General features: G+C 38.9%; 1 protein-coding gene across 1 annotated transcript in view; it reads left to right on the forward strand.

The window, feature by feature from the left end:
* LOC141102801 (sodium- and chloride-dependent creatine transporter 1-like) overlaps positions 1-12261 on the forward strand; it is a 115532-nt gene extending 103271 nt beyond the window's left edge. The window contains exons 12-14 of the mRNA XM_073591816.1: positions 4041-4141; positions 6731-6901; positions 12020-12261. Of these exons, the coding sequence (XP_073447917.1) occupies positions 4041-4141; positions 6731-6901; positions 12020-12163 (416 nt within the window). The 3' untranslated portion in view covers positions 12164-12261. The remainder of the gene's footprint in view (positions 1-4040; positions 4142-6730; positions 6902-12019) is intronic.
* Positions 12262-12663: the final 402 nt, after the last annotated feature.

Genomic DNA, 12663 nt, shown 5'->3' on the forward strand with positions numbered 1-12663 from the left:
ACACATGTGTTGGAATGGCCCAGTCAAAGTCCAGACCTGAATCCAACTGAGAATCTGTGATAAGACTTGAAAATTGCTGTTCACAGACGCTCTCCATCCAATCTGACAGAGCTTGAGCTATTTTGCAAAGAAGAATGGGCAAAAAATGTCCCTCTCTAGATGTGCAAAGCTGGTAGAGACATCCCCAAAAAGACTTGCAGCTGTAATTGCAGTGAAATGTGGTTGAGTATTGACTCTGGGGGGCGCCATACAAATGCCCCCCACACTTTTCACATATTTATTTGAAAACCATTTATCATTTTCCTTCCACTTCACAATTATGTGCCACTTTGTGTTGGTCTATCACATAAAATCCCAATAAAATACATTTATGTTTTTGGTTGTAACATGACAAAATATGGAAAATGTCAAGGGGTATGAATACTTTTTCAAGGCACTGTACAACTATGCTGTATAGATCATTCCAGAATTAGGGACAAATGAGGAGGAAGGAGGGACATGTTTCCAAATGAGGGACAGTCCCTCGAAATCAGGGACAGTTGGGAGCTATGATGTTTACCCATTCCCTTGTGGGTATGGCCCCCTTTTTCACTACTTCATTTTCATTTTGGGCAAAACATTTCCCAATTCAACCTCTAGATGTCACTATTGTATCACACATGCCGTAGGTCATATACTGTATGTCAAAAATTCAAGCTATTATTGACCCTTATTTAACGCAAAAGTTTGACAAAGTTTGACCAGAACTTGTGTAAAAAAAAAAATGGGAGAAACTAAAAATGTGCACATTTCCCAGTCGACTCATTGACATTACCCCAACATACAACAGTATTATCTATTTTCACAATGTATTAGAGGACAGCTTGTGTAAATGTGGCCAACAGCATTTGTTTGAGAAGAGTTCACTCATAGAAGGACCAACAAACAACAGACAGATTTATATGCAAGTCTGAGAAAATCACAAGGCTATATAATGTGTTTGTATACAGTATCTCACAAAAGTACGTACACCCCTCACATTTCTGTAAATATTTTATTCTATCTTTTCATGTGACAACACTGAAGAAATGACACTTTGCTACAATGTAAAGTAGTGAGTGTACAGCTTGTATAACAGTGTAAATTTGCTGTCCCCTCAAAATAACTCAACACACAGCCATTAATGTCTAAACCACTGGCAACAAAAGTGAGTACACCCCTAAGGGAAAATGTTCAAATTGGGCCCAATTAGCCATTTTCCCTCCCCGGTGTCATGTGACTCATTAGTGTTACAAGGTCTCAGGTGTGAATGGGGAGCAGGTGTGTTAAATTTGGTGTTATCGCTCTCACTCTCTCATACTGGTCACTGGAAGTTCAACATGGGGCCTCATGGCAAAGAACTCTCTGAGGATCTGAAAAAAAGAATTGTTGCTCTACATAAAGATGGCCTAGGCTATAAGAAGATTGCAGAGACCCTGAAACTGAGCTGCAGCACGGTGGCCAAGACCATACAGCGGTTTAACAGGACAGGTTCCACTCAGAACAGGCCTCGCCATGGTCGACCAAAGAAGTTGAGTGCACGTGCTCAGCGTCATATCCAGAGGTTGTCTTTGGGAAATAGATGTATGAGTGCTGCCAGCAATGCTGCAGAGGTTGAAGGGGTGGGGGGTCAGCCTGTCAGTGCTCAGACCATACGCTGCACACTGCATCAAATTGGTCTGCATGGCTGTCATCCCAGAAGGAAGCCTCTTCTAAAGATGATGCACAAGAAAGCCCACAAACAGTTTGCTGAAGACAAGCAGACTAAGGACATGGATTACTGGAACCATGTCCTGTGGTCTGATGAGACCAATATAAACTTATTTGGTTCAGATGGTGACAAGCGTGTGTGGTGACAACCAGGTGAGGAGTACAAAGACAAGTGAGTCTTGCCTACAGTCAAGCATGGTGGTGGGAGTGTCATGGTCTGGGGCTGCATGAGTGCTGCCGGCACTGGGGAGCTACAGTTCATTGAGGGAACCATGAATGCCAACATGTACTGTGACATACTGAAGCAGAGCATGATCCCCTCCCTTCAGAGACTGGGCCGCAGGGCAGTATTCCAACATGATAATGACCCCAAACACACCTCCAAGATGACCACTGCCTTCCAGAAGTAAGGGAAAAAGAAGAATCACCGCTCTAGGAAGTCAATCAGGAACCTCTCCTCCAAACTGGAAGCCTCAGGTGCCAGAAATGCTAGTAGCGATAAATGTGAGAAAAGTCCTGGCTATGATTAAGCACTAACTATAGTGTGAAACGCGTCAGTTTCCTGTACTTCTTGTTGTGGCATGTATTTTTAATGTATTTATCAATAAAGGCGATTATCATTTTGAGTGCGGCTGTCCAGGACTTTTCTCACATTTATCACGACCACTGCCTTACTAAAGAAGCTGAGGGTAAAGGTGATGGACTGGCCAAGCATGTCTCCAGACCTAAACCCTATTGAGCATCTGTGGGGCATCCTAAAAGAGAAGGTGGAGGAGCACAAGGTCTCTAACATCCACCAGCTCCGAGATGTCGTCATGGAGGAGTGGAAGAGGACTCCAGTGGCAACCTGTGAAGCTCTGGTGACCTCCATGCCCAAGAGGGTTAAGACAGTGCTGGAATATAATGGTGGCCACACAAAATATTGACACTTTGGGCCCAATTTGGACATTTTCACTTAGGGGTGTACTCACTTTTGTTGCCAGCGGTTTAGACATTAATGGCTGTGTGTTGAGTTATTTTGAGGGGACAGCAAATTTACACTGTTATACAAGCTGTACACTCACTACTTTACATTGTAGCAAAGTGTCATTTCTTCAGTGTTGTCACATGAAAAGATAGAAGAAAATATTTACAAAAATGTGAGTTTTGTGAGACAGTGTGTGTGTGTATATATATATATATATATATATATATATATATATATATATATATATATATACTGTATACACATGGTATATCAAATACAACATATATCAAATAAAGCTGTTTTACACATCAAAAGATTTGTATATTTGTCCATCCAGTTCTGAGATTAACACAGCTTTGCTACACAGTACAGCCCTGGCCTTTTTTTTTCTCTGCCGCAGTTTAGACCCACAGGCCTCGTCCCTTCTATAGCCTGTTTATGAATAATAAAATTAGGAGGCAGAAGACTGATGATCTCACCTCTCTATCACTCTGCTCTCTCCTCCTATCAGCATGGTCCATGCACTGCGGCACACGTGATTGGCTCCTCGTTCTGCTTCTCACTCCCTCAGTCTAAGCTTTGCTGTACAGTGACTGAGGTTGATACCAGGTCACATTCATTGCTTTCATTTAAAAAGAAAAAATGTTTTAAGAAGTATGAATGAATGAAGAGTTGCATTTATTTGTGTCTTTGATATCTGCTTGGAGTTCAGCTTAAAAAAAATAATAGTGCATGTTCATATCTTTGCTGCAAGGAAAAATATCACAGATTTACTGTCTGGACCACCAGTTGAAAATAAAGAGAAAAAAGCCCTAAAAAAGAAAACGAATGCAGCCATCACATCTTAGAATTGGAAAGCTGCAATATAATAAATATTTAATTTAATATTATAAATAATATTGGCTTCTGGGTTTAATACAGCTTTAATTTGTTTGTCTTTTACTATGTTAAACTACAAGTCCATCTAAGACTACACGGTGACAACACTGCTGCGCAATTCCACTGCAGAACAAATGTTGTCACCCTGTTACAGGAAGTGGAAAATAATGGCTCTATTGGCGGGATCAACAAGTAATAAAACAGTTACTGGTGGGAATCTATTAAAAAAAACAAAAAAAAAACTGCTAGTGACAAACTGCAACTTTTAATTTTCTATAAATCCACTTTAAAGCAATATTCTGATTGGTTCTTGGAATACACAGCACATTTCTGTACACTATATCATAAAATATTAAACTATGGTATTTTATTTAGGCTTCTTTCCCTTCTAAATTAGTCTTTTCTACAATCAATAAATGTTGTATGTGTGTTGGTAGTTCGTGTAACACAGAATTGTGCTCTCCAGGGGCGGACAGGTTCATGGACGACGTTGCTCGGATGATCGGTTACCGGCCTTTGCCGTACATGAAGTGGTGCTGGTCTGTGATCACTCCCCTCGTCTGTGTGGTAAGTGAGGCAGGCTTTGCCAAATTTAATTTTACTGTGATTTTACTGAATGCAGGACCCTGAAAATATAGATATAAGCACTTTTTAATACAATATATTATTATTAATCATATTTTTTAATCATTTTATAGCACACATAAATAAATATAACTACATTGCATTATTATTTTGACCTTTTAATACATTTTTAATAATAATAATATTTTTTCATAAATTATTTTACATTTTTAATGAATTATTTTTGAATGAATTGTATCATAATTATGTTTAAATTATTATTATTTTTTAATTATTTAAAAAAAAAAAACTAAAAAAAACCAAAAACCTTGCCATCATCACTGTCAATATTAAATGGTGATGCGCTTATCTGTACATATATCACACTAATTTAAATTTCAATAAAAACCCAAATTCATGCAAAAAATAACAAAATATGTCCCAGGTGCACAACTTTTATGAAAACCAAGTTTTGGTAATTTGTTAAATAAAAAATGTTTGCTTATGGGTTTGATACCACTTTAATTTCTTTGTCTTTTACATAGTCTATTTCAAACTACAAGTCCATCTAAGACTACACGGTGGCAATTCCATTGCAGAACAAATGTTGTCACCCTGTTACAGGAAGTGAAAAATAACAGCTCAAATGGCAGGATCAACACGTAATAAAACTATGTTACTGACGGGAATCATAAAAAAATATATAAATACATTGCCTTATTAAGACCCCTTTAATACATTTTTAATAATAATATTTTTTTCATAAATGATTTTTTAATTATTTTTTTTTGAATGAATTGTATCATAATAATTTTTTTAAAATTATTATTATTTTTTAATAAAAAAAAAAAACCTAAAAAAAGTCCACTATCATCACTGTCAATATTAAATGGTGTAGCGTTTATCAGTACATATATCACACTAATTAAATTTCAATAAAAAACAAAATTCATGCAAAAAATAAAAAAATAAAATATGTCCCATGTGCAGAAAAGGTCTCTATGCTTCTTCCTTTAAAATACAACAAAGTGCACAACTTTTGTGAAAACCAATTTTTGGTAAGTTGTAATATAATAGATGCTTGCTTATGGGTTTAATACAGCTTTAATTTATTTGTCTTTTGCTTAGCCTATTTCAAACTACAAGTCCATCTAAGACTACATGGTGACAACACTGCTGTGCAATTCCACTGCAGAACAAATGTTGTCACCCTGTTACAGGAAGTGAAAAATAACGGCTCTATTGGCAGGATCAACACGTAATAAAACTAAAATATAAATACATTGCATTATTATTTTGACCTTTTAATACATTTTTATTAATAATATTTTTTCATAAATTATTTTTAATTAATTATTTTTGAATGAATTGTAACATATATATTTTGTAAAAAAAATTAAAAAAATAGGTTCACCATCATCACTGTCAATATTAAATGGTGTAGCGTTTATCAGTACATATGTCACACTAATTCAATTTCAATAAAAAACAAATTTCATGCAAAAAAAATAAAATAAAATATGTCCCATGTCCAGAAAAGGTCTCTATAATTCTTCCATTAAAATCCAACAATGTGCACAACTTTTGTGAAAACCAATTTTCTCCTCTTTATTTTCACCTCCACAGCCAGTTGCGCCCTCACCTTCAGGATATGACCCATATATACTGTACATGCACGGTCAAAAAAAGCTTGTGTCTCCTTTAAAGCCGATCCTCCACCCTCCAATGAGAGATGCCTTTTTTAAACTCAGCTCCTCCCCCAAACATCATCAAGAGAAAAGAAAATAATCCGTAGCGCTTCACCTTTTTGAAAACCTTTTATTTATGCCACTCAGATATAATGCACTCACATTTTTATGGTGCCTGCAGCGCAACTACTTCTCGCAGCAATAGAAACAAACCCCGTCCATCATTGGCCCTCGCTAGCCGCATAAATACCGCACTTCTTGTGTCTCCTCCGTGCGTGCGATGACGTCACCAAAAGGTCCCGCCCCTATGTGTTTCGTCACAGGGACGTGTGACTTTCTCAGGGTAATCCCTGAGGTTAAATTTTATTCACAAGGTTCTATAAAAGAAAAAAAAAATGCAAGCTGCTCAAGCAACCCCAGCAATGTTATAGTTTATGCCCACTGCTGCCTCTGTTGCTTTTCCTGGCCAGCTTGGCCCTCCTGTAAACTATAGAGAAACATTCAAATAAATGCATGTAAAATTTTGTATACTAAATATTGTCATTGCAGGTGTTAATCACATACAGTTATAAACATTTTTTTTAATAATAATATATAATATAATAATAATAATAATAATAATAATAATTATATATATATATATATATATATATATATATATATATATTATTATTATTATTATTATTAAAATATATATATATATATATATATATATATATATATATATATATATATATATATATATATATATAATTATTATTATAATAATATAATTTTTTAATATATTTAATATCCTATAACTGGGTTGATGTAAAAAAAATGTACACATTCTACAAAAATCATTAATTACCCGATAGAGCTAGGACGATATGTGGAATAACTTTTTGTGGTTTATATTTTTCAGGGTATTTTTGTGTTTCATGTAATCAACTACAAACCCTTAACATACAACAAGACTTACATCTACCCGTGGTGGGGTGAGGCCATTGGCTGGGGTCTCGCTTTGTCCTCCATGTTGTGTATTCCAATGACTGTGCTCTGCAAGATACTGAGATCTAAGGGCTCTCTTCGGGAGGTGAGTGTGACTTCATAGTGGATACATTTTAGTTCTTGTAGTTTCATTTATTTTAGAGATATAAGGTGATCCCGTATTAAAGTAGACCTGCACTAGAATAACAACACTAAATCCAGACCATCCTGCCCCAGTAGACTGATTAATGGCAAAAGAGGAGTTTAAAGGGTAATTCCACCCAGATCCTTTTTGTTACCATTCACTTTCTATTTTGATATTTTTGCAAAAAAAGTACATGAATGCTATATTGGTATTAAGGTGAACTTAGCCTTTAATATAACATTTTTATACCTACATCTACTGGACACTGAGTGCTCCTTTACACCCCCATTTCTGGAGTACATATGGAACTGACCATCAGGCTGTACCCTGAGGCAGCAGCCCAGGCCCCTAGCAGAGCCCACCACCCTCCCCAGAAGCCAGGCATTAGTCTCTGGAAGAAGAACCTTTCCCACCTGCCCACGTGGGAAAGATCGCGCTGGACCGACCGAGTCAGTCTAGCGCAATCTCTACCCTTAAAGAACGATTTCCCTTTGGGATTCATAAAGTAATCTGTATTTAAGATTGTTAAGGAAAGGCCATCGCGTTTCTGGGGTTGTAAAAGTACCCATTTTTTCAGGACTGAATAAACTCAAAAGAAGGAATTCTGAACTGGACAATATCAAAATTATTGTTGACAGGTCCTGGTGGACTACTTAAAGTAATAATAAAGGCAAGTTAAAAATAACAAACATGTTATACTTACCTGCTCTGTGTAGTAGTGCACAGAGCAGCCCCGATCCTCCTCTTGTCGGGTCCCCCCACCAGAACTCCTGGCCCCTCCCTCCTGCCACGTGCTCCCAGTTCAAACAGCTTGCTGTGGGGGCTCCCAAGTCCATTCGCACACAGAGCCACAGCTCAGCCCCACCCCCACTCTCTCCTCATTGGCTCACTGGCTTTGATTGACAGCAGCAGGAGTCAATGGCTCCTGTTGCTCACTCAACCAATGAGGAGGGAGAGTCCCCGGAGAGCCAAAGCCATCAAGCACATCTCTGGATCGCAATGGGGCTCAGGTAAGTATTGGGGGGGCTGCACACAGAAGATTTCTGACTTCATGCATTCTAACCTTGAGCCTTTAGAACCACTTTAAATCTCACTTTCAGCTCAGGCTGATGAAGTAAAGTGACATTAAAAGCGGAATTCCACCCACTTTTTTAACTTTCTCTTATGTAACATATATATGGCAATAGTTTCATCATCGATCGTTTTTGTTTTTTTCTTTTCTGTCACCTTACCATGTTTATAAGCTTTTTCATTTTACTTCCTCCTTCTCCCACCCGCGGCTGATAACGTCATTTCCCTGCGGCGCACCGTCTCCTGGGAGCTTGGTGTCATAGTTCCCAGGAGTCAGTGTGGATCGCCGCCGCTCAGCATCGCGAGATTTCTTCGTTGCCATCAACGAAGGGGCGGGCACTTCCGAAGACGCCGCCCGTTGTGATGGCAACGTCAGAAGTTTATGGCGCTGCGAGTCAAACATACTGCGCATGTGGGAGAACGGGCGGTGCATGCTGGTCGCTCAGCTGCACCGTATCTCGGAAGATTCTGCATGTGGGCTTCACATGCCCACAAGCAATATGGGAACTGCAGAGACAGCAGAATATAAGGTATTTATTCATCTATAATCTGCAATCTAGCAGCGAAATTAACAATATAAGCGAGTGGCATTAGTCAATGTAATGATCGTAAGAAATGCATTAAAAAAAATAAAAATAAAATGTTGTTGAAATTCTGCTTTAAGGCTTTCAATGGGGTTATCAACAATATATATTACTGAAACTTCTAATAAATTTGTCTGGTCCAGATTTCATTCCTTTAACCTTATTCAGCCCTAAAGAGGGGGACAACCCCCAAAATGCTTTGGGTTTTTCTTGGTGATCCAAAATTAAATAATCTGGACTTTTATGTGTGGATTGGTGGTTTTATTTTTTTATCCTATAATCCAAATACAAGTGGCAGGCGTGGATTAAAGTGTTACTAATACCAGGACTCTGCATTCACTATATCTGGTCTCCCACAGTACACAGAACATGGAAATGCAATTTTTTTAGTAAATATAAACTGCTAAATACCTTTTCTCATCAGCAGTATATAGAGCAGTCTTGTGACTTCTATCAGTGTCCGGCCGAGGACTGGTTAAAGCTTGTAGGAGAAGTTTTCTGACCATCCTATGAGACTTCAAGACCCCCGACCCTCTGTCTGGATGGTGCTGATTGGCCCTGTGCTGATCATATGCATCCTTTCAAGAAAAAAAAAAAACCTCTCTAGCAATACACACCAAACTGAGCACGTGCAGCCTGACTCCAAAGACTCTGTGTTATCAGGAAATTATTAGGGGGCAGTGGAAGAAGGGGAGAGTCAGAGAAGACAGGATCAAACAGCCTTTTTACACAATGCAAAGGATTAACCCCTTAGGTTCTACAGTGATTATAAACAATATATATTAGCATTCTTTACTGCACATACAGACTGATTTTACTGTTGTGGGTTTAGTAACACTTTAAAGTGGATGTAAACCCGAAATTATTATTATTTTTTTTTATATCATAATGTAGAGTATAAGATTTCCTATCATTTGAGCCCAGTCTTGCCACGAAGAGTTAATCCATCTCTGAGCAATCCTCTTTTATTGTTCAGTGAGATAAATCTTGACAAACTGAGAAAAACTTTGACAACTCCTCCCCCTTGCTGTGAGTGACAGGTGATTTACATATCTCGTGCACTAGCCTAAGACATGCATTATTTTTTAATTCCCTCCCCCACTCCTTTCTTCAGCAGCTTTGCCAGGATTGGCTGTTCCACACCTCAGCATGATTTGGCATGCTGAAGTCATGTGGTTACTTTCCTGTCTTTTCACTGGATGTTAGAGATCATAGCAGAAGTTCAGTGTAAGAAATACACAGGAGAAAATGCATATTGACAAGGGGAGTGTAGAGGTGGGCGGGGAGTGTAGAGGTGGGCGGGGAGTCTACTGACATCACGACTCCACCCACCGAGCCCCAGACAACAGACCCCGCCCACAGAATCTGCAGTTTTTCGGGTCTCATAACAGACAGAGGGGAGACATTTGACAGGTAAAGATACGTGCAGGAGACATGTATATCCTTATAGATAACCCCTATGGCGGTAGTTTACAAAGGATGACATTGGGTTTACATCCACTTTAAGTAAACTAATCCAAATATGAGAAATAATCCTTCTTGGGTAAGCCTGCAGACTTTAAATAATGACTGAATATTCACGTGTCTTAAGGCAGCTTGTGATGGGTTCTTTTTACATTCTGGTTTTAATATTTTTTTCAAGAGAAGAGACCAAAGGCAAGAATAAAATATATAAATAATTAGCTTCTCAGTTGCGGATGGAGGTTTCTACCATACGTATGAAATTGTACAAGTATAAAAAAAAATCATCTCTTGGGACGTTGAGCTCCAGCTTGGCCTGCTGGGCCAACAAGTGCTACACACATTTTTGGAATACGGTAAAACCTTGGATTACGGACATAATTTGTTCCGGAAACATGCTTGTATTCCAAAGCACTTGTATATTAAAGCGAAATTTCCCCATAAGAAATAATGGAAACTCGGATGGTTCGTTTCACAACCATTTATTCATAAGTCCTTCAGTCTATGGTCCATATAAAAAGATTATAGCAATGTGATAAAATGATAAAAATGTCCATCCACAAATGGAAGCCTCCACAAAGGAAGCAAAATCCAGCAGGAGCTACAGAGTATAAAAGAGAAGAGAGGCGCCTCTAAGTGTAGCAATATGGTTACATTTAATGAAGGTACAACATTTAGCAACTCACATGGTTGATGATTAGAAGAGGCACATCTAAGTATGCAGGCATCCGGGGTAAAGCTGTTCGCAAAGACCATCCCCCGCCTTGCCGGCTCTCACCATTGTCAGTCTGCAATTGTGACCAGGAAGACTACCCTGCAGTGGAGCGATTTAAAAGTGAGACTTGTAGCGCTCGTGGAGCGCAGCGTGGAAGGGATGACGTCGATGGCGGTGAGGAGGGCGGTCTATGTGGACAGCTTTACCCCGGATGCCTGCATACTTAAATGTGTCTCTTTTAATCATCATACAAATATACAGTGTAGCGCTACAAAGAAAAAACGATGAACTGTGATGTTCAATAATAAAAAATAAGTGAACTAATATGAAATCCAATGTTCACTGAAGTTGGACTAAATAATTGATGAAATAATTGATGAAAATTCAGAGAATATGTTCATCTCATGCTCAGTAGCAGGTCTTCAATTGAACAAAGACAGCACAAATAATATGTAAATAACTATGCAATTGTAGATGTGAAGAAATCTTCTGTAGAAGGAATAAGGTGGGTGCTCTTACCAGATATGGTGGACCCACTAACCATACGGTGGTGGGTCAATCGAGCTTATGTGAGCCAAGTGCCACAGGGTTAGGATTGGCAGGAAGATGATCACTCTGTATGGGATGGTGTCACTCCTCATCCGTGATGGTCAAGCCGAAGATCCTGGGTCCTTGTCACTCTCCAACGTGGTATAAAGCTTCCAACTTGTGGGGGAGCCATCTGGAAGCTGTTGATGTGTATAAAATGGACTCAATTGGATATGGTGTAGGTCAAAAAAACCCGGACGGTATTTATTTTAAAAGAGATTACAGTACATCAAAAGTCAATGAGTACAAGTACTAGTGATCACAAGTATAAAAATAAAGGTATAAAAAGCAATGTGTGGAGCAAGTGTGGCAAGGCCGGCGCGTTTCGTCTTAAAAGACTTCGACTGGGGCAGTCAACCTTGTGAGTTTCTAAATGTTGTACCTTCATTAAATGTAACCATATTGCTACACTTGCCTCTGTTCTGTGTTATACTCAGTTGTGACATGACGCTACTTTTATATAAAGACATTGCTTGTATATCAAGTCAAAATGTATTTAAAAATGTAGCTTGTCTTGCAAAACGCTCTCAAACCAAGTTACTCTCAAACCAAGGTTTTACTGTACTTCTTTTTTTTTTTTAGATATGTTTAATTGTCCAACAGAAAGTAACAGGTTCTCTACAGCTAACAGTTCCTGATATGTCCTTCTTTTCTTGACAGCGCTGGCACCACCTGACCACCCCGGTTTGGGGTCACCACCATCTTGAGTACCTCACTCCAGAAGCGGAGACCAAGCTTCTCCCTCCCGACTCTCTGGTGACACTCAACAAGGAGAAAGCCACCCTGTTTGAGACCGTGATCTAAGCCGGCCGCGATAGCACCCCGCTGCCAGTAATGCTTTCTTGTTATGCTTAGTGCCAATCCATCCATCCTGTGTTTTTTTGTATACGTGCAGCTTTTTGAGGGGTGGTAAAGGTGAAGGGGTGGGGGGGGGGGGGGTAAGAAGATCTTGCACTTTAGAAAGTGTCTAAAAAATGGATTTCCAAATTTGTTTTTATTGGTGTGACACAAAAAAAGGAGGTACCACCTCTTACAGATCCTGCTTCCTTCCAGAATGGCTACTATAATTCCCTACCTCTCTTACTGTGACGTCTGCTATTCCATCACTTGACTCTCTACGAGAGCCTTTGCCTGAATGGCCTTACAACAACTGGAAGGTCCCACTGGTGTTTTCTGTGTCACTCTAGGAGATGGGTACCTCTTGCTACCACATATAAAGGGTCCAAATAACCAGATATCCTCCCAAGTAGAACGAGTTAAACTCTTCTACCCTTACCCTGCTTTTTTATTCTTCTGAGCTTTAT

This window comes from Aquarana catesbeiana, linkage group LG07, assembly GCF_042186555.1.
Source record: "Aquarana catesbeiana isolate 2022-GZ linkage group LG07, ASM4218655v1, whole genome shotgun sequence".
NCBI lineage: Eukaryota > Metazoa > Chordata > Amphibia > Anura > Ranidae > Aquarana > Aquarana catesbeiana.